Raw genomic sequence first — 27,672 nt, forward strand, 5'->3', positions numbered from 1 at the left:
TAGATAAGTAAAATTGCGTATAATGAAGTAAAGGGTTAAAAGAGAAAAAAAAGATTGCTGCTTGACTGAGGAGTTAAATGGCCCGTGAAATGATAAAGTGTCACTGATTTCCCCTTATTCCTTCTCCAACTTTAGCAACATTGAGCCTATGGCATTATTATGTCTATTAATAGTCATTGACCATCAGTATGCAAGTATGAGAATTGATTCATGTTCTTGTGATAATGAAGAGAAACTAATGAGAAAAATACAGTCAAAGAGTTGAAAATAGGAAGGCTATCAACAAATAAGCAATAAGCATAAAGTTGATCACATTTTTAAATGGCTGTCATGTTATCTTTTCCTACATAATCTTATGCCAAACAGATTGCTGTTGGTTCGAGTATTGTATAAGCCCTTTGATTACTTACATCTCTGCAGCATTGTCCATAACGATAATGTTTGATGTTCAATGATGTTACCATTTTGTACAGGTGATCCATCCAGTGTCTGGTGAAACCCTTGGTGTTGGAGAGTCTGGGGAAATCCTTATAAGAGGGCCTCAGGTCATGGTCGGCTACCTTAAGAACCAGGAGGCCACAAATGAAACTGTGAAACACGGATGGCTCTATACTGGTACAGTATAACACTTGTTTTCTCACTTGCAGTCTATTAACCCTTTAGCGCATGTATACGAGATAGGCCGACATAGCTCATTAGCAGATGTATACGCATCTGGTCGACCGTATCCATTACTGGATGTATACGCATGGCCCACATATTTCAATAGGGTCATTTCAATATTTCAATTATGCATCTTTCTTTTTGTAAACAATATCCCGGATGCTTATAAAATTAAAGTTTAACCTTTTGTGTATTGATTTTCCTTTGAAAATATCGTCTGCTAAAATGAGAAGGTATTTATACTCCCAATCGCAGGTGTGATATCCCATTGTGAGGTAATAAGACCACGAGCCGAGTACTGTATGGAAAATCCCCCAAATTCATTGATGCGTAAATCATTAAATGTATTAAGTCAGTTCAGTTTACCATTAAAATCAATAGAGATTGTATTGATTCAAAGGTAATATTTTGTTTACAAACAATGGAACGATAAGTAGATGAGCAAATAATGAGTAAATTTTCTGTGAAGCTGATAGATGTCCAGCATGGTTGCGGCTGTAAAATAAGTCAGGTAATCACCTTTGTGCAAGCGTTTTGGATGATCTAGATCTTTTTATTCATACCAGAAAAACATTTTTCTTTTTGTAAACAATTTTATGAGGGGGTAATAAATTTAAACAGACACCCTGGACTGGATCTCTCAGCTTAATGACACCGGATATTCCTGCCATATTTCTGTGTATTATACACAAGAACATCAATTGTTGGCTTTTTAATCCAGATGAAGCTGATAGATGTCCAGCATGGTTGCGGCTGTAAAATAAGTCAGGTAATCACCTTTGTGCAAGCGTTTTGGATGATCTAGATCTTTTTATTCATACCAGAAAAACATTTTTCTTTTTGTAAACAATTTTATGAGGGGGTAATAAATTTAAACAGACACCCTGGACTGGATCTCTCAGCTTAATGACACCGGATATTCCTGCCATATTTCTGTGTATTATACACAAGAACATCAATTGTTGGCTTTTTAATCCAGATGGGTCTTTTTTTATGATAGGGGTTATAAAATTCAGATCGATCCCAGCATTTTATTACCCTTTGATTTAATGCAATTATGACATTTCAAAGGAATGTTACAATTCCATCTTGGAAATGCATTCACAGAAGAAATAAAATAATTTAATATTTCATCATTGACACCATTTATTAGATAATTTAATTATCTATAAAAAATGTATTCACATAAAAATGATTTGGACACAATTACCTGGAGTAATATTGATTTTAAGGTCATACTGCTGTATTCATTTGCTCATTTTCAAATCTCCTGAAAAGTACCTATACAGATATCAGTAAGTTGACTATTGACTGGGAGGTGTAATCTGGGGCCACTTGTCTATGTGCTAAAGGGTTAAAGCATGATCAGATTGAAGTGGATAACACTCTTTAATACATTCTTGAAGGGATGGTCCATCAGAAGCACTAACTACATCCAAAGTTTGGAAATGGATGTTTCGGTTTCATTAAAAATGAAAATTGACAACATGGAAGAGTCCAGCACTGTCAAACCCCCTTGGTCTTATCCGGACATTACCTCATGAAAGGGTTGACGAATTTGAATACATTTTGGTAGACAGGTTAAACACCATAAAATAAAGGGTCTAGTTTGACTGGTTGCAAACAACTAATTTTTTACAGAGAAATGGCCCATTTTTAACCTAGAATATGCCATAAATAAGGTGTCTGGTCAATCATTCATGAAAAGTTGACAGATTTTAAACAAAATTGCTACAAATGTTAAATAGCATTAAATACAGGTCAAGTTTGATTTTAATTACAAAATATGTATTTTTTATGCAGTTATGACCCCTTTTCATTTAAGCACTTGCCAAAAATATGGTGTCCAAGCAATAACTCTTGAAAGGGTTGAAAGGGTTGACATGTTTAAATTAAATTTGGTACACACGTTTAGCGACTTAAAATATTGGTCAAGTTTGACTTTGTTAAATCTACCAATGTTTGATGGAGTTATGGCCGCTTTTCAAAGAAATAGTTAACCATTTCTGAATCCAGGTGTTGTGTGAAGGTATTCATCACTCCTGTGAAATATTCAATGATCTCAAAAGACCAAAAAATAAACCAAATAAACCAAATGCATATTTAGAAACTTGATAGTGATAAAGAAACTGTCAGATTCTTGATTTTTGTATCATGATTATTCTGCTTTAAAGAAACAAATGCATAAAACACTGTTATTTTAAACATTTCATTTTGCATTGAGTAGTGTAATAACAAAAATAATCTGCAACAAAGTATATAATCTTGATAACAACCCATGTTCCCAGGTGATATAGGTCATGTGGATGAGGATGGCTATTTCACAATCTCAGACAGACAAAAAGAGCTCATCAAGTACAAGGGATATCAGGTAATCAGTGGTATATATGTTATACAATCATGTGAGTTACCTTGTAGTGTAACTATAGGGCAAAACATTTAGCTATTGAAGTGACAAGTCCAATAAAAAAATGACAAATTTATAAAGTAAAATTTCCGTACCATATTTACTTATTTCTCCCAGACGGGTTGTTTGTGCAACGGTCTGTGGGTCAGGTCACAAAATCTTGTGAAAAATGAATCTCCAAGTATATGAGCCGGAGTGATGAAACTCGACAGGAATGTTAACCAGCATGTAAAGTTTTGCAGCCAATTCTAGAAAACTTTGATAAGTTGTCCAAAAGTTTTGGCTATTTGAGTCATTAAAATAACTTGATTGGTAAGCAGTTATTTTGGGATAAATATTGACCAATCAATTGACATTTTGGATAACTTTGACCAAACCAAAAACTAGTTTTATACAATTGGCTACAGGGTTTTTGTGTGTGGCTGTACAAAGTTACTCAGTTATGGTCTTGGCTATAAAGTATGCATTTATGTGTTGGACATATCTCCAAAATTATATTAGACAGAGTGATGAAACTTTACAGAAATGTTAAGCTTCGTGTGAATTTTGTGTGTGACTAAACAAGTTGGTGCATAATTGTGACCCTTGACATAGTTAAAATATTGTATCACATCTGTCTCCAAAAGTATATGAGCCAAAACTTTTCAGGAATGTTAACCAACATGTGAAGTTGTGCTCCTGAGGAATAGTGTGTGACTGCCTCCAGTTAGAGTAGAGAAATGTTAAAATTCATTGAATTGGTTAAAAAAATGCATATAAAGGAATTCCCCATATCCCTAAATTTAGTATATATGAGCCAGAGTCATGAAACTTATGACGAATGTTAACCAGCATGTAAAATTGTACATCTTGGGTTTTGTTTGTGACTGTGTCCAGCAAAGTTATGACCCTTGTCATAATTCCAATTTAAGGCATAAAGAGCATGGAAGTTTTAAGTGTTACACACTCTTAAAATGAATTTGAGTTGGAATCATAAAGCTTCACAAATTTGTTTAAACAGTAGTTTTGCTAACAAAGGGATCATGTGAGGGAGACAAATGTTTTCTTGTCAAAAACAAAGCTGGTTACACTCAATTGTCATGATTATCTTTAATATCATGTTTTTTTTCATGAGTAACAATCTTTTTGACAAAATCTTTGAGCTGGAGGTGTGACATTTTTTTTCAATTGAACAAGTCATGGTCATTTAAATAATCAGTGAATGTTGTTCATGTGGATTGGTGATACTGTATAAGTGGTTAAGTTTGCGACGTGGAAATGTTTGCGAATTTTACGAATTGACAAAATTCGCGAATATATTGACCAGCGTAAATATCCACGCCATCAGATGTTTACAAAATACAAATATTTTTTTTATTACTTACATAATGTACACAAACATGTTTTATTGTTGAATAAATGCAAAATATTGTTCAAAATGTTAAATTGCGCACCTTCAAAATATGATTTATTATCATTTCTGGTTTTGCATGTATTAAACAATAATTAAACATGCATATATAGAAGCATAGCTGTGCACTGTCGAAATGTTTTGTCAGTGGTATGATAAGGTGTGAAAAACTAGCACATCCTTTAACCCCTATCGTCTTATAACTAGTCATTTATAAGTGGGCGTCGACTATATTTGATATTACTCAAGACATTGCTCCAACTTAGGGACTAGTTCATAAATTGTAGAACAATGCTTTCGATATTTTTCACGTTGCGTGATAAAATATGAAGTTCAATATGTTTTATAAAGATGTACACTTCAATTGATAATGAAACCTTAAATTATAATATCCCTGATTATCATTGTTTGGAAAATTTTGATTTTAAATAATAACTTTCCCCCAAATAGATGAAGGTTACACGGGTACTATTAAATGTCCTTCATGTTTCTAAAAGTCCTATGGAGTAATCTTCCTTGGCGAGCATCAAAAATAACAGTTTTGAAAAATTAACATTGAGCTTAATTGTTTGTTTAGAAAATGTCATTCGAAAGAATGAGTTCCAGATAATTCCCTCTTAATGTATATTATTTTTTATCCTCAATCTATTTACTCGTAAGAGTAAAATGTGTTCACAAAAAAAAATACAATATAATATAAAGCCCGGAATTCACATAACATGCCTGTACAAATAAAAGGTGAATTTCATGCTATTGAAATTCATGTATTAGACCATTGACTCTATTGTTTCTGAAGTAGCGTGTGTATATTTTTGGTAGATTTTTTTTGTACCGGAGGATTAGCTTGGGGAAAACCTGAATATCTATAATTCCGGGCTTAAACTGTTGCAACAATATTATCGACCATAATGACATATGTATACCCAGTGATTTTTTGGGTATTCTTTTTACCGCCTGTTCCTTGCAAATTGGGAAAATTGGGAAAAATGTTAACTTTGGGGAAGAATACAAAATCAGGCCAAAATAGCTAATATAATAATCTCAAATATACATGTTTCCTTTTTTATGCATACATTATGCTGTGAATAAGTTAGCACTTATTCATTAATGTAGTCTGCATTTATCAAATTGGGATTTTTTTTAAAAAAATGGGGAAAAAATAATAGCAAGGGGAAACAGCCTTTAGAAGGCATTAAATTGCACCAAAAAATCACTGATACCCAACATGTTATCATTGAAATAATAACCTGTCTTTGTTTATCTACATCCACGTTTTTCTTCTGATTTTATTGCGCAGACTTGATGCTATGCATCAATTTTTTCTTGTGGTATATTGAGGATGTGTCAGTGTTGTGGCTCCTAATGCAATATTCAGACAGCTGCTGATCATACATCCTCTTATTAAGGATGTGTGATTTTAGGGTTCAGGTCATTTTCAGTGTAATGTTTATTGCCTTTTAGGTCGCCCCAGCTGAACTAGAAGCCCTACTGTGCACCCATCCTCATATTCAGGATGCAGCAGTAGTGGGGCTGCCCATTGGAGAAGAGGTTGGCGAGGTGCCAAAGGCATTTGTGGTTGCCACACCAGGGGCAAAAGTCACAGAACAGGATGTGCATGATTTTGTTAACAGTAAGATATTTTAGAAATATAAATTCATATAAGTTCATTCTGGCAAAAATAGAAATACTGGTTTGTTTATCTCACTTGCAAAAAAATATATAGAAGAAGAATATTTATGTCGCTAAATCTAATCAGAAAAATTACTGAAAAGAATTATCCGAAAGAATAGAGAAATAACAGCCAGGAATGGCCTTTGACTTGTCAAAAGTTGACCAATTTCACTTTATCTGCTCTATAACATGAAAAATTCTATAATCTTTTCCAACATGGTTACAATGTTTATTGGAATAATATTTTGAAGCCATCTTGAATAATGAATCATAGAGATTTGGGTTTTTATTTGGGTTTTTATTTTTAAAAAATCAACAAATTTCACTTTGTCTCCTCTCTTACTTGAGCATTTCTTATCCAATCTACCAAACTTGCTTCCAATGTTTAAGGGCATACCACTCCACTGAGCTTGATCAACAGCCAGATCACATTATTATGTCTCCCCCAATGAATGGTGGAAACTTTGTTTTTGCCATGTTCGACAGTCAGTCAGTCCTTACGTGACGCTGAATTTCCGCTCAATAACTTGAGAACGCTAAGATTTAAGAACTTCACTTTATACTTGGTATGCAGGTTGGTCATGACAAGTAGATGACCCCTATTGATTTTGAGATGAGTAGATCAAAGGTCAACAGTCAAGGTCACCTTAAGGTGAAAAAAGGGTTTCCGCTTAATAACAGAAGATCCTTTGGTTCCAGGAAGTTAAATGTTGGTAGCAAGTTGGTCATGACCAGTTCATAACCTTATGGATTTTGAGATAAAAAGGTCAAAGGTCAAGGTTGCTGTGACCTTCAGTTGGCCATGACTAGTAGATGACCCCTATTGATTTTGGTATCAGTTGGTCAAAAAGCAAGGTCAATGTGACATTGAGGTAAAAAAAAGGGTTCCCCGTTGAATGACTCAAGAACGCATGCACCAAGGAAGTTGATACTTGGTATGCCTTTTGATTTTGGGATCAGTAGGTCAAAATGTCAAGGCTGTGGTGACCTTGAGGGAAAAAACAGTTTCCAATAATAACTAAAGAACACTTACATCCAGGAACTTAATACTTGGTTTGCCAGTTGGTCATGACTAGTATATAATCCCTATTGATTTTAGGATCAGTAGGTCATAGGTAAAGGTGACCTTGAGGTGAACAAATGGTTTTGCTAAATAACTTTAGAATGCTTACACCCAGGATCTTCATACTTGGTATGCCAGTTGGTCATGAATAGTTGATGACTTCTAATGATTTTGGAATCTGTCGGTCAAGGTGAACTTTAGGTGAGAAAATGTATTCCTATTGAATAAGTAAAGAACGCTTGCACCAAGAAACTTAATACTTGGTATGCAAGTTGGTCATGACAATTTTATGACCCTTGGGATCAGTGGATCAAAGGCTCAAGGTAGCGGTGGCCTTAGGGGAAAACAGTTTCCAATTATAACTAAAGAACACTTACACCCAGGAACTTAATACTTGGTTTGCCAGTTGGTCATGACTAGTATATAATCCCTATTGACTTTGGGATGAGAAGGTCAAGGGTCACGGTGACCTTGAGGTAAAAACAGTTTCTGCTGAAAAACTAAAGAATGCTTGCATCTAGGAACTTCATTCTTGGTATGCCAGTTGGTCATGACTTTTCGATGACCCCTATTGATTTTGGAATCAGTCTGTCAAAGGTCAAGGTGAAGGTCACAGTGACTGTGAGGTAAAAAAACGGTGTTTGAATAATAACTGAAGTTTTTTCCACCCAGGAACATCATACATGGTATGCCAGTTGGTCATAACTAGTAGATAACCCTATTGATTTTTAGGACAGTTGGTCAAGGTCACAGTGACCTTCAGGTGAAAAACAATTTGTTGTTCACCAGTCTGTATTTCACACTTCGTTCTGCTCAATAACTAAAGAACGTTTGGACCCAGAAATTTAATACTTGGACCCAGGAACCAAAAACTTGTTGAAATTCACATTGTCTACTCTCTAATTAAACATTTGTTATCAAATCCTCACATGCATGATATCTCGACTTATTTTAAAACACAGCCTCATTTCACTCTTCGTTCAGGTGTTAAGCCCTTCAGGTGTATATATATAACCGAATTCACCTTGTATGCTCAATAATTGCCTGTCAAATCTTTACCAAACGTACTATCAATGTTTATAAGCATAATATATTGTGAAAAATCTGATGGGTGGTTGGGTGTCATTATCAATTTTAAGTTAATGCCCTTTTAGCACACCATAAATACAACATTTTTGTTTCACAGCATGATATTTAGGACCAGTGAAAACATGGGTAATCTCCAGGTCAAGAAAAAATAATATTTTAATAAATTCAATAGTGTTGATCTTTCAATCTTAAATCGATTTTTTTAATGGATACATCACTTGTTACGTTGTCATAATATTCTTTTTCATATCAGCTCAGAAAAGTGAAAAGAAATGCTGTTTTAAACGTTTATAGAAACCATAATATCGAGTCGTTACAGCGACAATGTTAAAAACAACTACCATTGATCAATTATTGGTGTAGATAATGCAGTATGACGATTACCGAACCTTGAATACGCACGTTAAAGAAATTAAAAACTATACTGTGGAAAAAAGTATGCAACAAAATGAATAAAAGAAGAGACAAAGAAAGTGACAGCAGTAAAAGTAAACTTGACAACAGCACGAGCAGTGTAAATGGGCAGCAAACAGGAAAGCAAAAGAAAAAGAAAGGAAAGAAAGAAACAAATAAGACAGACAAAAACAATATATACAAGATAGATAAAATGGACGAAACAGAGGAAAAAGTAGAGACTCTTGCCATCATAGGCATACAAAAAGAGCTGAAAGACTTAAACGAAAAGCTCAACAAAGTTGTGCTTAAAAATGCCCAGTCTATGAAAGAAATTATAAAAGAGATTGTAGACCAAGTGAATATGAACTGAGCAAAACATTCCAAGAAAAAATTGACAGACTAGAGTCATGGGTCATTGAACAGAAAAAGAGATTGACATTTAAAAAAAAAATCAATTACCGAGCAACAGAAAAGCTATGAAAATGCCTCAGATAATTCTTAACAAGTTGTCATCAACTTAGAAGACACTGTTATGATGCAGGGAGGTAAATTTAATGAAATGAAGCAATATTCAAGAAGAAACAATGTTGTAATAACAGGCATAAGTGAAACACCAATGCAGAAGCCTGAAGCACCAACTAAAGCATTAAAACTTATTGTAAACACTAAACGATAAAATAAAAGGATTTAGTCCGTCACAAACTGATATTGATATATATGTAACGTAGTATTGTAAAGCCCCAAATTGTTTAAAAGTAGTTTAAACAATTTATGAATAATTTTGATTTATTAAATATTACTTTAGGCTTTACATAATTAATAAGAATTGTTGTTTTCATAAAGAATTAAATAAATATTTCTATGATTGAGCAACTGCAAATTATTTCTTTGTTGTTATATTAATTTCTTGAATGCAGATGTTTCTTTGTTTTATTATTCACACCTTATGATAAATCTATTGTAACAAATATTTTCTTCACTATTGATCATTAGCTGCTTGATTGTTTAATTTCTTATTCTGATTGTTTTACTACAAGAAACCAACACACATATGGCTTGAAGTATTTCCTGTCAGACTTTTTTGATTAGTGCCAAAAAGAGTAGAAACTCCATTATGTCGCTCAAATTGTTAAATATGCAAATTAGTTAAAAGAATGACTTTTTATTGGTTAATTAGGAAGTTCACCCTGTTATGTAGATTTTTCTGTTTAAACTTTAGGGAGATTTTGGAGAACTTAGAGAACTTAGGGAACTTGGAGAATTTAGGGAACTTCAGAGAACTTAGGATAGGGTCTTCAAGTTAGGTTTAAATGAATAACATCTCCAACTACTTTTACTAAGAGAAATTATGAATTATTTGGTGTTAGCTTATATTATTTTGTCACAAGAAAACCATTGATTTTACATGGACAATTAGAACTGAATAAGAACCTAATCTGGATGTTATACTTATGCTGTTACTGTTATTGTTATTATGATGAATATTCCATCACAAGAATAAAACTGGAAAAAACTTGGAACTTCTTTTGAGCTTGTAACCACGGACGACCGAATGCGAACCGTGCATTCCCACCGACCAGGGTCATAGCCGCCCCGCCGAGCTACATTCCCCCGGAAGCGATCCGACACAAGACGGCGCCCTATGAACCCTCGGTTACATATATTCCACCGGCTAGGGAAGCCTTGCGAAAAATCAAGGGCAATCATTGTGAAGTTTATTTTACGAATGAAAAGAAACGAGCTGCGGAAAAGGCGAAATGAACTCCCGGGTAAGGTACCCACATATACATAAATGAGGACCTTACAAAAATGAACAAGCTTGTAATCGGCATTATTCGACTAGACATACAAGAGCCAGAAAGAGTATGGGTATGGGAAGGAAAGATCTTTCACAAGGGAGTTGACCAAAAAATTCAACAAATACCACAGCAGGACTACAAACATTGAATATGACCACAGCAATGTCGTAACATCATGACAGCGTAACGCTTTCTTTTGGGGGAACAGTATATCGTTACACACCTGTGACAGGTATAGATCTTCATCATTTGGACCCAAACTAGCGGCTTATGACATTGATAAAGGATTAGGCATTAACAAAAACTAGTGAAATATAATTCATTTTATAAAGTATTAGTTTTTTGCGAAATGTATTCGCACTTGTATTGAATTTCAGAATGTTTTTGTTCTTTTGCTGTTCGTTTTTTTTGTTCATGCATATTATATTTATATAATATCATTATACTATATGAAAAGGTATTCTAGAAAGCATGCATTAACCATTAGATATACTTTGTTAAAGCAGTTCTCCTGAGTTTAAAAAAAAATAATCCAATATATTTTATACGCAAACAAAGGTAATTGATTAGAGACAATCTGAGATGTTAGAACCTTTTTTCCTTTTGTATGTTTCTTATGATACTAAAATGTATCTACATGATACTTCTTTTTGTGTTTTGCCCGCTTTTTATTGTTGTATCATTTGTTTGTTATCACTCACTCTCAGTACTTACCCTTCACATAGTACATGACATGATATGTAGATACATTAACTTTAACATTAGTGTGAATGACTGATTATTGAACGATTTCTATTCGTTCGCTTAAAGGTCTAAATAATCAAATATAACAATAAAAACAAAACAGTTACAGGGTATGAAGATAAAACAAAGATATTAAACACGGTGGAAAATTAATACCATTAATTGTTAAAACTTAACTATAAAGGAGTAAAATAAGTACAGGATATGTTTATACACCAAAACCATACCTGGATAAACCCTTATGTCATCATATAAAACGATTATGGTAAACATGTTTAATTATTAGCATGATCTAATGGCTACTACAATATCCAATTATGACTCTTTTCAATACATATTATAACCAAATTATGTTATGGTTGATCTGTACTATGACCATTCGAAAACTAATTTCCTTAGACAACACATATAGCATCACTTAATGTTCGAGGTTTAGGCTATACATCAAAAAGGAAACATATATTTGAATGGTTAAAAATGAATAACAATAATATATAATATGCTTCAAGAAGTACACTGCAAAAAGTTTTTTTTATCAAAAACTGAAACTAGAATGGGGAGGTGACTGTATATTGAGCGGAAACAAAAGTAATAGTGAACTGGACATATTAAACGAAACTGAATTAATAGAAGGAAGAATCCTAATTGTTGACATCATCTTGAACGATTCTGAGTTAACATTAGTCAACGTATACGGTCTCAATAAGGATGACCCACAGTTCTTCATAACATGAGAGAACTATACATGTATATTAAATAATGATGATAAATCATACAATATTGATGGCGATTTCAATACAGTCCTTAATGAAAATATGGATAAGAAAAATGGAAATACAGGTTAACATCAGAGAAATCATTTCTAACTTTAAGAGCTCAGCAAATTTAATTGACGCCTGGCGCATATACATTGCAGACTTGACTACTTTTTAATTTTCGAAAACTTGGTCAACTTACTAAAAAAAGCCGACATAAAACCAAGCTACAGGACCGATCACCCACTTGTTCTTATTGATTTGAATACAATAAAGGTAAATAAAGGACCTGGATATTTCAAACTAAATAATTCAATCTTAAAAGACAAACGATATAAAGAAAATATAAATAGATGTATTGAAGAAACTGTCAATTTTAATAAAAAATGCAATCCAAATGTACTATGGGAATTAATCAAAGGCTCAATTAGAAATGAAACAATCAAATATAGTACTTATCTAAAAAAAAAAATCTTGAAAAAGCAAAACTTCAAAAAGATATAGAAAATCTAGAAACAAAATTGAATACAAACAACACAGATAAACTTGACACAATAACAGAACAAATTATAGCTAAAAAACAAATATTAGACGAATATTTACTTACCCAAATCAACGGAAATATACTTAGGTCGAAAGCAATTCATGTTGAAAATAATGAAAAAAAATGCAAATCTAAAGAAGAAATGCGCAGCAGGAAAATCTATGTATAAACTTACAGTTAGAAATGAAATCATAACTGGAACAGAAAATAAATTTCTGGAAGAAGTGAACTTCTTCCTAAGACTTTACGCAGAGAATGCAAATATTAATACTGAACATATGAAAACCTTTTTTAGAAAATCCAAATAGAAAATTAACTGAAGGCGAAAAAGAGGCTAGCGAAGGTTTTTTAACATATCATGAATGCGAAACTGCTCTAACAGATATGCAATGCAACAAAAGCCCTGGATCTGACGGAATAACAGCAGACTTCTATAAAATATTCTGGAATAGTATAAAAATATTTAATAAACTCGCTAAATTATTCTTTTACTAATGGACATTTAACAGCGCTACTAAACAAGGTATAATAACACTCATACCATTACCAAATAAAAACTTAGAAGAATTATCAAATTGGAGACCAATTACATTATTGAACGTAGACTATAAAATTGCAACGAAAGCTATAAATAATCGAATAAAAAAGTGTAACCCTTAATAATAAACCATGTTCACTCTGGGTTTGTCAAAAGTCGCTATATTGGAGAAAACGTTAGATTGATTTTTGATGTCATTGAATATCTAGAAGATAAAAATAAACCTGGGCTCTTGTTCTTTGCTGACTTTGCGACTTTTGTCACCTTAATTCACAAATACATCTACGAATGTCTAAAATCATTCAATTTTGAATTGAACGAAGCTATTTTACAATGACATTCAAAGTTTGATAATTAATAATGGAAATCTTTCACACTCTTTTGGACTAAAGAAAGACGTTCGACAGGGTTACCCCTTGTCTGCGACATTGTTTATAATTTGTCTACAACCTCTTTCTTACTATATTGCAAACAATTCTCATATTGAACGGATTGGAATTAATGTTAAAACTATTAAACAAACCATTTTTGCAGACGACCCCACCTTCTTTAATAATGGTAGGAGATAATTATATGAAACTCTTGTTAAGACACTAAAAATGTTCTCTGATTGTTCAGGCCTAATCCTCAACACCAATAAATCTATAGTCCTTAGAGTGGGATCATTGAAAAATACAAATACACACTTCTGCATCTCTTAAAACTTTATATGGACTTCTGACACCGCAAATACACTAGGCATGACTTTTACAAACAATAGACAACTAAATATACTAAAAACATAGAAAACAAAGTGAAAGAATTCAGAATCTGCTTAAAACAGTGGCAGCACAGAAAGCTCACACTCATGGGAAAAGTTACGGTCGTTAAAACCTTTGTACTTCCGAAACTTATATACCCTTTTGCAGTTCTTCCTAATCCAAGTAAACAAACCATTGACGACATTAAAAAACAATTTTTGAGTTTTTGTGGGACAATAAACCTGATAAGATTAAAAGATATATAACATGTCAAAAATATGAATATGGAGGTCTAAAATTAACAGATATAGAACACTTCATAGGCTCACTTAAAACTCTACGGATAAAATGATATCTAGACCCAAATAATAATGGGGATTGGAAAATATTTATATTAAGAAATATGGAAACGATCTTATTTTTGAATCCAATCTAGACCAATACGAAATTAAACACATTTGTCAAGAAAAAAAAACTTTTTGAACGACGTGTTAAAGTCGTGGGTAAATATTAAAATCAATCACTATGAAAATAATAAAATTACTATAAGTAAAATGGTGATATGGATTAACAAATTATTTAAGCAAAATGGTCTCACCTTATTTTATAAAGAATGGTATCAGAAGGGTATTAAGCTATTTGAACACATTTACGATTATAGAGCAAAGACCTATTACAAGTTTAGCAAAGACCTATTACAAGTTTGAAGAACTTAGATTTCTGTATGACATTAATGAACAAGATTTTCTAAAATATCTATCACTTGTTAATTCAATACCAGAATCATTAAAAACGAAACGTATGTCAGAAACGATTAACCAAATACCACCAGATAAATTAACTGATAAATTACTGAAATAAAAACAGACTAATAAATTCCTTTATTCATTACAGCAAAGAAATATTTTAAAACCGTCGTCAGAAAGTAAATGGCGAATGGAAGTCAATTTACAGGCAAACATTTATTACTACAATAGACAGGTGTCTGCGCAGTTTTCAGTATATTTTTTTATTAAGAATAATACCGACAAATAAATATCTTTATAAATGTAAGATAAAATCAACACCTCTATGTGACTTTTGTAGCATAGAAGCAGAACACGTACTCTGGGACTGTCAGAAGATACAACCTTTATGGGGCGAACTTAACATTTATATAGCTTCGCAATCCATACATATTATGATAACAAAACAAGAAGCATGTGTAGGCATTCAAGGAAATGGAAGATACACAGTCATGTGTAATTTCTTAATTGTGTTAATGAAATTTTATATCTTTTCTATGAAATATAAAATCACTAAACCGACTTTTAACTCATACAAACAGTATGAAAAAGAATTGAATCGCAAATCGCACTGTTAAACGATAAATATGATACCCACGAGAAGAAATGGCAAGTTTTAAACCTCGATCCTTAGATAAAATTCACAGTAAATTCAGCACTCTAACATAACATATAATACGGTCATAAATTATTCATTAATTATAACCAGTATTTGATTCAGTATTTTATAACAACAATTGATTATTATTACCTTTCCACCTTTAAATATGTATAACTTACTACAATACTAAGCTTGTAAAATCCATTAGGGGAAAAAACATGAGAGACTGGAAGAATGTGTACGTGTGAGTGGATGCGTGTGTGTTTGTGTGCGTGTAGGCGGGCGCATTAGGGCTTATAAATAAGTAAAAAACATGAAATAGTTATTATGCTATTACTGCCTTAATGTATGTGTATTGTTTTGTATTCTGTGTAAAAAATAAATGAGACAAAAAATAATCTTTAATCTGCTTGAAACTCGGAATATATCAAAAATATTTCAGATCTGTGTGAATGGGTCATTTTTGATAAAAAAAAAAACTAGGTCACTTGGTTAAAAATGTTTCTTATTCCTTTTATAAATTCAACAGTGTTTACCCAATCAACAAGAAACTCAGAATATTTACCAGCATGATAGGTGCAGTATGGCCCATCTCAGGTCAAAAACTAGGTCGGACCAGTGCAATATGGGTCAGCAGTATTTCTTTTGCCTCTATGAAGTACATCCACTCAAATGAAAAATCAGTTTTTAATGCAGTTTCAATATTAACCCCTTGTTTTTCATTCTAAACAAGGTATTTGACGCAGGCAACATGCTCTTTCAGCATAATATTTAAAGTATATGCAAAATGTCTCTATTATGTATTTTAACAGAGAATGTAGCTCCCTACAAAAAGCTCAGAGGAGGTGTGGAATTCATCGACCAGGTACCAAAGACGGCCAGTGGCAAGATTCTCCGCCGGACACTGAAGCAATTTTAGCGAAATACACTTTATTTTGCGTTAAAAAATTAATTTGCATGTAAAAATAAACACAAACTGCTATCTTGAATGATTTGTATGCTTCCACCTCGATTCACTCTAGTCCATCTGTTGTTAGCCCACCTGAGCACAAAGTGCTCAAGGTCAGCGATTGTGATCGGTCTATGTCCGGCGTCTGTCCCCCGGCGTCAATAGTTGGTTATAATCATCTTCTCCTCCTAAACCCTTTGGACAATTTTGATGAAACTTCATAGGAATGATCCTTGGTTGGTGCCTTTTCAAAATTGTTTAAAGAGATGAATTCCATGCAGAACTCTGGTTGCCATGGAAACCTTAAGGAAAACGTCAACAATTGGTTAAAATCAGCTTCTTCTCCTTAACCCCTTGGACAATTTTAATAAAACTTCATAGGAATGATCCTTGGTTGGTGCTTTTCCAAATTGTTCAAAGAAATAAATTCCATGCTGAACACTGGTTGCCATGGCAACCTAAAGGAACACGTCAACAATTGGTTAAAATCATCATCTTCTCCTAAATTTCATGGACAATTTTAATGAAACTTCATAGGAATGATCCTTGGTTGGTGCTTTTTCAAAATTGTTCAAAGAAATGAATTACATGCTAAACACTGGTTGCCATGGCAACCTAAAGGAAAAGCGTCAACAATTGGTTATAATCATCATCTTCTCCTTAACCCCTTGGACAATGTTAATGAAACTTCATAGGAATGATCCTTGGTTGGTGCTTTTCAAAATTGTTCAAAGAAATGAATTCCGTGCAGAACTCTGGTTGCCATGGCAACCTAAAGGAAAAGCGTCAACAATTGGTTAAAATCATCATCTTCTCCTAAACCCCATGGACAATTTTAATGAAACTTCATAGGAATGATTCTTGGTTGGTGTTTTTTCAAAATTGTTCTAAGAAATGAATTCCATGATAACTCTGGTTGCAATGGCAACCTAAAGGTAAAGCATCAACAATTGGTTATAATCATCATCTTCTCCTAAATCCCTTGGACAATTTTAATGAAACTTCATAGGAGTGATCCTTGGTTGGTGCCTTTTCAAAATTGTTCAAAGAAATGAATTCCATGCAGAACTCTTTTTGCCATGGCAACCTAAAGGAACAATTACAAACTTTTTTTGCAAATACTATTACGCCTAGTGCTTAAATATTTGGTGTGTAAATTATCTATTGGTTATATATACCATGTTCATTCAAATTATGCCTCACCCATTGGGTTACAAGTTTATTATAAATACATTTTGTTAAAATTGATAGTTAAGTAAAGTTTACTCTTGAAACAAGGGCAGCATGTTTTGCTATATGGTCTCCCTTTTTGTTGGAGATTCCCCTACTTTCTATTTTTAGTAACAAGGGAATAGATTTTAAAACTTTTTTTGGCAAATACTATTACGCCTTGTGCTTAAATATTTGGTGTGTAACATTGTCTTTTGGTTGTCAACCATGTTTATCAAATTATGCCCCTGGAAAAAAATTGGCCTTACCAAGTGGGTTACAAGTTCATTATGAATACATTTTGTTAAAATTTGATAGTTATGTAAAGTTCACTCTTGAAACAAGGTCAGCAAGTCTTGCTATATGGTCTCCCTTTGTGTTGGAGATTCCACTACTTTCTATTTTTTGTAACAAGGGAATAGATTTTAAACTTTATTAAGTCTTCAACATAGTCGCTTCTAAGGTAATTATTGTTCTTTTTTTAGGTTCATAGATTAAAATAATTATTATACACTTTATTCTTTAAAAGAAATTTTATTTTTACTTAATGATAAATTTAATAATTAGACTTTTCCATTGAACTTCATGTAGATTATTCTTTGAGAACAAATATCAAGCTATATTGATTACAAAGGTTAAACTCTTTTACTCAGGTGAGCGATTTAGGGCCATTATGGCCCTCTTGTTATGGAATTCATGCATAGTGCATTGCTCCTATACTTTCAGACCCAGGCTCCTCAAACCTCTAATGTTCTTCAGAATGTGAAGATATAAAATTTGGGATTTTACAATATAATGATCTCAGTATGTTAAAGTTTTGACTAGTGTAAAATGAGCATTTAAGACCCGTAAGTATTTTGCACAAAGTGCATTAGTATAAGGACATATCCTTGCAACTTTTAAATTCAAAAAATGTAAAACAGCAAACATTCTTATAATACGTCGCCATGCAACTGAACAGATCATGAATCAAGATCAAACATCATATTGATATGTTTTATTCTTTTAATGTGCTTTAAAAAATTGTACAGGCAAATTAATGTGGTAAGGTTGTTTTCCGATGTGTTATATTTCAATGCCATTTTTAACCAGGTTTTCAAGAAAAAAACAATTTATTAGAATGGCGATGTCGTTGGGTGGGCAGGCAGGCACATGGGCGGGCAGGTGGGCGTCAAACATTGGTTTCCGCCAAATAATTTAAGCTAGCATTGATCGATAGTAATGGAAATTAGTGTGTAGGTAGCTTTTATGTGAAGAGCTAGCTTGGTATACCTTTTGAGGGGGTAAAGGTCAAGTTAAAATAAAAAAAAATGTTTTTCATCTAATAACTTAATTGATGAATAGTGATGAAAGTTGGTGTGTTGGTAGCTTATTTGGAGAGCTAGATAAGGATCGTTTTGAGGTGGGGTCAAGGTCACTGTTACTAAAATAAAATGGGAAACATATGTTAGGTTTGATGTAAAGTAATGAAAGTTGGTGTGTAGGCAGCTAGCTTTGAATTGCTTTCGAAGAGGGTGGAGTCAAGATCACTGTTACTAAATATAGGAAAATGGTTCCCGCCCAACAATTTAACGTCAGTTACGTCTCTTTTTGCTAAAAGTTTGAAGATAAAAGCTGCATCTCTTTCCTAACTCCTAATGCATACAAGAAATCAATTGGCTATAATTTCTGATTGCCCATATTAAAAAAACCATGGTTTCATTGCATTGCGGCGCTTCTAGTTCTTGTTTGTTTCCATTGGAAATTTAAAATATTGCACACTCATTGTAAATTGTATTGTTTAAGTAACAGGGAATCCAAATAATGATCATCATAAGTAAACCAATTTGTTAAAAGAAAATAATTTCGCAGACATGTTCCTAAGGTGACTCTCTGTCAATTTCCTTCACCCCATGTTGATTCATAAAAAACATGGTTGCCGGAGACGCGGCTAATTACCACTATATGTCTATAATGGATCACTTGGAAAATATTCTTCTCAGATACCATTAACCTGATTTCAAAATTATTTTACTGAAATTCTCTGTTACGTCTCTTTTTGATAAAAGTTTGAAGATAAAAGCTGCATCCTCTTCCTGACTCCTAATGCATACAAGAAATCAACTGGCTATAATTTCTGATTGCCCATATTAAAAAAACCTGGTTTCATTGCATTGCGGCTCTTCTAGTTCTTTTTTGTTTCCGTTGGAAATTGAAAATATTTCACACTCATGGTAAATTGTATTGTTTAAGTAACAGGAAATCCAAATAATGAGCATTATAAGTGAACCAATTTGTTCACATGTTTTGCAAATTAAAACGTATTGTTGCCGTGTTTGTTTTTTTTTAGCTCACCTGCACCTGAGATATTGGGATAGGGTAATTTCCGTTGATGTCCGTCCGTCCATTCGTCGTCGACATTTTCCTTCAAACAACTTTTTCTAAACTACAGAGACAATTTCAAACAAACTTCAAAGGAATGTCCCTTGGGTGGTCCTTTTCCAGATTCCTTCAATAAAAGTGGATCCATGCAGAACTCTGTCATGGCAGCCGAAAGGAAAATCTTTTCCTCAGAATCCGCTGGCCCGATTTTAAAATAATTTCACAGAAATGATCCTAAGATGACTCTGAATCAAATTCATTTACCCCATGTTAATACGTAAAAAAACATTGCTGCAAATTAGGGTCGAGGCTACTTTTCACCATATATGTCTGTATGAAAAATCTGCTCCAAAGTATCTGCTGGCCTGATTTAAAAATAATTTCACAGATATGTTCCTAAGGTGACCCTCTGTCCTTCACCGCATTTTGACTCATAAAAAATGGTTGCCAGTGGGTGGGGCTACCTTTTACTATACGTCTTTATGGTAAAGTTTAAAAACATTTTCTTCAGAAACCATTAACCTGATTTCAAAATTATTGTACTGAAATTCACCTTAGGTGACCATATATCCAAGTCCTTCACCCCGTTTTGATTCTTAAGTAAACTTGGTCGCCTAGGGTGCGGCTTCTTTTTACTATATGACAATCTTTTAAAATCTCCTCAGAATTCTTTGGCCCGATTTAAAAATAATTTCACAGAAATGTTCCTTATGTGACCCTTTATCAAATGTCTTTACCCCTTTTTGATTCGTAAAAAAATGGCCGCAAAGGGTCGAGGCTACTTATCACTATATATTTATGTTTATATGGACAACTTTAGATAATTTCACAGAAATGTTCCTAATGTGACCCTCTATCAAATTCCTTCACCCCATGTTGATTCGTAAAAGAACATGGCAGCCAGGTGCGGGGCTACTTTTCATTATGTCTATAAGGTAAACTTAAAAAATATTTTCTTCAGAAACTATTGGCCCGATTTCAAAATAATTTCGCAGACATGTTTCTAAGGTGACTGTCAATTTCCTTCACCCCATGTTGATTCATAAAATCATGGTTGCCAGAGACGCGGCTCATTACCACTATATGTCTATAATGGATCACTTGGAAAATCTTCTTCTCAGATACCATTAACCTGATTTCAAAATTATTTTACTGAAATTCTCCTTAGGTGACCATACATCAAATTCCTTCACCCCATTGTGATTCTTAAGATACGTGGCCGCCAGAGGCGGAGCTAGTTTTCACTATATGGTTATATGGAAATGGGCTGGAGGCATCCAGTATGTTGTTCGATCAATTACTTTAGAACCCTAGGTTCAACAAGGTGAGCCAAGTCAAGGTCGCGGTGACCTTCAGGTTAAAAACGATATGTTGGCGTGACGTTATGCTGAAAAATGGTTTCAGAATGCTTGCATAGTATACAAGTTGCTCATGACTAGTAGATGCCCCCTATTAATTTTGGGATTAGTAAGGAAAAGGTCAAGGTAGCGGTGGGAGCGAGACAAATCGGCCCCTTACCAAATCGGCCTACAACCAAATCGGCCCCTAAGACGTTGCGACCCTGCCATTTTGTCCCCATAGTTTAATTGACTCGAGACGTTTCGGCCCCTTACTGATTTTCAACAGAGACATTTCGGCCCCTTCATTTTATTTTATCTTTTATTGGACTTTTAATGTACAGTTTAGTTGAAGTTTAATTTGCAGGTTATTAAAGTATCAATAAATCTAAGATAATACATGATTAAATTAAAAGCTACGTGGCCACAAATTAAAATGATTAAGTATGATAAACTGCTTTTCCATATGCCTTTACATTTCAACCATCAATTTATTATGTACTTATCTAGTTTAGTTAAAAGTGCTCCGGGCACTATCCCCAGTGCTGTAGGTACCCTTTTAATTTTAGATATAAAAATTCATACATAGTAATGACCTTTAGTTGCTGTGTACTTTTTGTCATTTTTTGGTGACCTGAGTGTAGACGAATAAACTTGTAAGCGTCTGTCTCAAAAAAAATAACATCTTATCACTATCAGATTTCGTTTTTTTTCATAATTTGTTATCCATTTTAAACGGCATCTCCATAGAAGATTACTTCAAAGCAAGGACAGAGTTAACTAAGAAGTTTTGAGAAATGTTGGTGCCATCTACCGCGGGCGATTGGTACTTGATACAGTTTTAGACAGTGGACTTGAAATTAAACACATATCATTATACCACCTGTAAATATTAGCAACATACTTATATATATTATTTAAAGATTATTTCAAGATCTTTTGAAGTGCAAGATTTGTTTTTTTAACTTGATTTAATTTTTTTTAAATAAGGGCCGAAACGTCTCCGTAATCAGGGGCCGAAACGTCTACAGGATGGGGCCGATTTGGTAAGCGGCCGATTTGACTGGTAGCCTAGTTTTTAAAGTCATACAATACTAGTGTTGGGAATTTGACATAAAAATTACTATCGATAATCGGTTTATGAAACCGATCAATGATCGATTATTTTAATCGATTTAATTATTATTTAATTACCTTTGGTCATTTAAGGCATACAGATACAGTTTAAGCACCAGTTTTAAGCACTAATGTCCCCATACAATATTGTTTTTACATATCTTTGTATAAATTACATTATTTATTCAGAATGCAACTGTCCTTTAGTGTTAACAAGTTACTATTACAGAACAGGCTCTAATTTTTGTCTTACCGTTTAGTTTTGTTTACACGTGTACAATAAACACAAAGAAAGATATCAATTCCGTTTTAATAATCAGTCCGTAACAAGCACAACAATTAGTTGAATATGCTATATCTTTAACAAGAACATATCCTTTCAGAAAACTGAGAAAGCTAAATTCTTACATGGTGAGAACTAAACGGTAACATGTTTTAAAAATCACTTTTAAACCACAAGCATGAGATTAGTTGAGAACCAATCCTTTAGCAGTTAAATTACAAAGACAATTTGTAATAAGGTACTGTAGTGATATACTAACAAATATGATAAAAATTTGATTTGATAACTTAACATAGTAACACCTTAACATTTCAACATTAACTAGCATTAACCAGAAAAAGTTAAAATTAGTCGGTAGCGGTTATGTCCCTTGTTTCTATAATTGATTGTTCAAATTTCACTATCGATTGTCGCCGACGTAGGCCTGAACGATCAATTGTTGATTATAATCAATCATCGGCACAACACTATACATTACCATATGGCGTCGATTATGCGGAAATGAAATTAAATGTTACTTCGAACACGTTCTTCTACAAAATAACCGACCCGTACTTAGTGTTATTGCTTCAACATCAGTCGAAGCAAAAATGGCATCAATGTATGCGTCTTAAAGATGTTAAATTTAGATGGAGACAATCCAGAAATGAGCTGCCAGGAAGTGATCGATTTCGGACACGAAGGTACATCTAGCTACCTAATCTAATCAGATCAATTCAAATCTGATTTGAGCTGATATTTTGATTTCTTATGCCATTTTTTAAACAAACACGCTTTTGTCAATTACATTTTTGTCTTGTACTAATACTTTTTTTAAGGTTTAAAACCTCTCTTGGTAAGATTAGCATGTCTCCAATGGTTTTTATGCTGTAATTATGTAAGTTTTACTTTCTTGTAGCTGCTTTATATATGTTATCCATATACATTTGTTCCATAGTCGGTTATAAAAACTCATCAGAGCTTATGCTGTCTGTATATCTGTCTTGCGGACTTTAAATATATCTTATCTTGTCTATCTTATCCTAGCTGATCTACATCTCTTAGTCCAAATATTTGTACGTTGTCGGACATTTTTACGATTTAAAAAAATGATATGGCAGATCCTTCACTACAACGTCTTCATGTTACTTTCTAGTCAAAGTTGATTATTCACTAAAATTATTTTGCATTTTTAATTGTTGTTTAACCTGAAACGTCTCAACCATCAAAAAAGAACATATGTGCCTTACGTCTTATCGGGTTTGTGCAAAACAGGGTGGGGTTTAAAGATATTGAAATTGTTGTTAGATAAGTATTATATGTTTGAAATAGATATTAAAGGTTTATATTCGTTTTTTTTCGTTTTTACCATACAAACATTTAATGCATTTAACCACAACCATTTTACCTAGCATAACAACTCGACCATCTCAGGTAAACTTCGAGATGGACCAGTCACCTTGTATTTATAATCGTAACAACTCGGCCATGGCCAAAAGGCTCCGATTGTTGTAAATCTATGCACCTCAGCCTTGCAGGTGCTCTTCATGTATAACAGTTTATATCTTGATGTTTTGACAGTATGAAATGAAGAAAAACACTCATCAAACTCATAATTATTCGTCGGATTTTATTTTTGTGTACAAAACACATATTTTATATCATTATCTGATAATATTTCTTGTTTAAATGACATTTTACAGTCGCAATGATTGTCTTTATAATGCATAAAGCACCAGTCAATTGTAGAGCCAAGCTGGGAACTACCTAAAAATCAGTTACCCGGTTAGCTCAGTTTGATAGATCTCCATGCAAGTGTTCACATGGTCGTGGGTTCAAGCACCATTCCAGTAGCACATTTTCTCACAGGTTTACTTTAGAACCCATCATCAAGGGGTTGGCAATTATATTCTTTTTATTAAATATTACAGGTCATGTTCTTTTGTAAATTTTCAGATTGAAAAGTGCCTAGCTACAAGGCTAGTATTGTTAACATCATCTGATACAATCAACTGGAACAAAGCTTAAATGGCTGCCTGACCTGACTTAAAAATCATATCAGACTAGAAGATTATAAGTATTGAGTTGGACAAAATGAAACCTGAGCCTACCAAAGTTGACATATATTGTTATATATGTTGGTATGTACTTTTTGAATTCTAATTCAATTGAGAACTTTACTGGCCAGCACAGAATGGTAAAATGCTAGTCTACCAATATAAATGTGCCTGGTTCGAATCAGTAAAGCTGATGAATGTACTGGTTGTGTAGCCAGGATGTGAATCCTAAGGTCCGCACTTGGCTGATAATGCATATCACTTTAAATGTTTAAGCTGCACTCTCACATATTGACTGTTTTAACAATTTTTTGTTTGATTTCTTTGTCTTGGAATGAATTATTTGTATGCGAATTTCTGAACACTGGTCATAACAGACAACTGGAAAAGTGGATCGCTGTTTTAGTTATATTAATTCAGTCAAAAAAGACAACTGAAATTATTGGATCGGTGTTTTCTTATTTTAATACTGTCAAAAGATGATGTTCTATGCCAAAAATCTCATTATTAGTAAAGCGTTAGTAATGCTTTTAACTATGAAAGCATTAGTTACGAATGTAAATATAAAAAAAACATGATCTTACCTTTTGTCAGCAGTCTATTTCATCAGTTCCATACTGTTTTCATTAGCTTTTCCCAAGCCCAAAAGTAAAAGAAGTTGTCAAAACCTTCAATCTGTGACTGAGAGTGCAGAACTCTCACAGATTGAATGAATTTTTTGTCTTGGAATAAGCCAATTTATGCGAAAATGCATGTAAACCATGTTCATATAAGATTGCTGACAATAAATTAGTCAGAATTTTTTTATATTTTAGTTCCAAATCTGATGTTTTTCTTTAACCGTTAGTAACGCTTTAAGGCATAAAACATTAGTTTTCGACCTGAAATATGAAAGTCTGCAATCTAATATTTTGTCAGCAGTCATATATCACTGGTTTGCAAATATTTACGCTAAAAAAAATTGTCATTCCAAGACAAAAAATACAAAAGTTGTAAAAACGGGCAATCTGTGAGAGTGCAGCCTTTAATGACTAAATGTTTTAATTTGGCTCAATTCTCACCTTAAGTTGTTAACAACATTACATGTGCATATGTATACATTGGTTCTTATAATTTAGATTGGAAGATTCAAATTCTGGAAAGTAGAAAAGGGCGTGTTACATACTGTTACCACAGCCATGACAGAAACCATATTGAGGAGCTGGTCCGCCTGTAGGAAGAATTGCTCTGTTGATTTGAACAGCAGTTCACTATTCCCTTGCCATACATCAGCACTTGGTTTGTCATAAAGAGCATTTCTGAGCAGTTATGGTGACCACTAACTATGCAGGTATGTCATAATCAAAGTCTTTGTTTATATAAAAAAATATATAAATTTAGCATCTGTTGAAAAGAAATTTATTTCAAGATTGACGGCACACACTATAGATTGATGCCCAAAAATATATTTCTAATTTTAATGCATTATCATGTCTAACTCATTTGACCTAAATGATCAAAGCAAAAGAAATGCAAATAAGCTGCAGATATACAAATGTAAGCATTATTAAGGCGCTTTTTAACTGGGGAAATTGTTGCCACTTGTCTATTAATTAAAGAACACATTTATAATTAATAATGTTTAATCTGTACACAAATCATATGCTTTTTTGTTTTAACCATCAATGTCAAAGAGTCCAGCATGATAATGCATTAAATTGGAAAATGCATTAATTTAATTTATATAAACCCTTAAAAGAAGACATTTCCTAAATCCGATAAAAATAATTGAATATTGATGCAGATTTCAGTTAGAATATAATATCTTTTTTGCAGGTGTTGCAGTGAAATTTGCACCAGTGTGTTTTCTTTGGAGATTAAGAGATAGTGTCCAGCAATGAAGACCCAACTCAAGATCTGACCTTGTAAGGCCAATATGAAATAACTGTGTGGAAAAATGGGAAATACCTGCAGTTAGGAATGCACGTAAATCATCAAAAGAACAGTGTGGAATTAATCTTGAATAACTTGACATTTATTTTGTTTGACATATTTATTCATGGTTATTTTAATTTAGAATTAATAGGAGGGAACATCACTATGTAGTTTCATGTTCATCATCAGATTAAAACCCATGTACATGCTCAAATGGGTATTCACATGTTGGCTTGTAGGTCCGTCTGTCTGCCAGTAGACCAAAGCTTTTCCAGGTGATAACTTCACAATTCCTAGACCTATTGTCAATCTTGACATGAAAGTTGGGCTTTTTTTTCTTCTTTTCTTTTTGGAACCATTTCCAATGGCCCGTTTATTGGTTAAAATAATATATATATATAAGAAAAACAACAATAAAAACGACAACACTATTTTACTACAAACGTTTAAGCTTTTCGAAAAAAAAAAATATCATGTTATGATTTTTATTATTTTTGTGCAAGTATAAAACAAGCGTCTCTAAATTCGCCTTAAGAATGTTAATTATGCTTATATTTGTACTGCGTCTATTACTCATCATATATGATTAATATATATCGCAAATCCAATGTAGGCTAGCAGTATATTGATATCATTATATTATTTACTGTATACTTTGTATCTTATAACAATATATTTAAGTGATTTAAATGAATTTTCAAAATTACAACTCTTGAATATACCAGTTATAACATTCAAGAAATATTCTACATATCTACATTGAATAAAAAAGTGGTCGAAATCTTCCATTTCATTACACACGGAACACATTGGATTAGATCTTTTTTTCCAGGTGTATAGGTTTTTATTAGTAGCTGTTATTCTATGAATCAATTTGAACTTAAATTGTTTGATTCGATAATCAAATATTTTTTTATTCAACACAATATAAACCGAATTCCATGCAATATGAGTATCATCAAATTCTGTTTCCCATGACCTGTGTGTGTATGGTTTTGTGAATTTCTTGCCAATTAAGAGTTGTTTTATGCATTTGTTAGTGCTATTCATGAACTTAATTTGTTCGGTAATACTATAGTACAGTCTGTTCTAACGTTTGCTCTTATTGAATGATGCGTGTTTAATGTTTGTTTCCAAGTTGTTGGAATAGCTTTTTTAAGCGGTGTATTTCAGATATCCAATTAGATTTTGATTTTATTCTATTTACTATAAATGCTTCATTGATCTTTCCATCTTTGAATATATCGTCAACATATATAAAATTAGATTCGATCCAGTTATT

General features: G+C 33.0%; 1 protein-coding gene and 1 long non-coding RNA gene across 4 annotated transcripts in view; both read left to right on the plus strand.

Moving 5' to 3' along the window:
* LOC128231686 (probable 4-coumarate--CoA ligase 1) overlaps positions 1–16,174 on the plus strand; it is a 178,154-nt gene extending 161,980 nt beyond the window's left edge. For 2 of the 3 annotated variants that reach the window (XM_052944761.1, XM_052944759.1), the window contains exons 10-13: positions 474–615; positions 2,952–3,034; positions 5,922–6,090; positions 15,998–16,174. In XM_052944761.1, coding sequence (XP_052800721.1) covers positions 474–615; positions 2,952–3,034; positions 5,922–6,090; positions 15,998–16,104 — 501 coding nt within the window. In that variant the 3' untranslated portion in view covers positions 16,105–16,174. Of the gene's footprint in view, positions 1–473; positions 616–1,384; positions 1,433–2,951; positions 3,035–5,921; positions 6,091–15,997 lie in introns of those variants that run through there. The other variant, XR_008260417.1, reaches the window with a different exon arrangement.
* Positions 16,175–24,447: 8,273 nt separating this feature from the next.
* LOC128230042 (uncharacterized) lies at positions 24,448–26,954 on the plus strand. Its single transcript, XR_008260151.1, has 3 exons — positions 24,448–24,560; positions 25,595–25,806; positions 26,292–26,954. It is a non-coding gene; the product is annotated as an uncharacterized LOC128230042 (long non-coding RNA).
* Positions 26,955–27,672: the final 718 nt, after the last annotated feature.

This window comes from Mya arenaria, chromosome 4 (assembly GCF_026914265.1).
Source record: "Mya arenaria isolate MELC-2E11 chromosome 4, ASM2691426v1".
In the NCBI taxonomy this organism is placed as follows: domain Eukaryota; kingdom Metazoa; phylum Mollusca; class Bivalvia; order Myida; family Myidae; genus Mya; species Mya arenaria.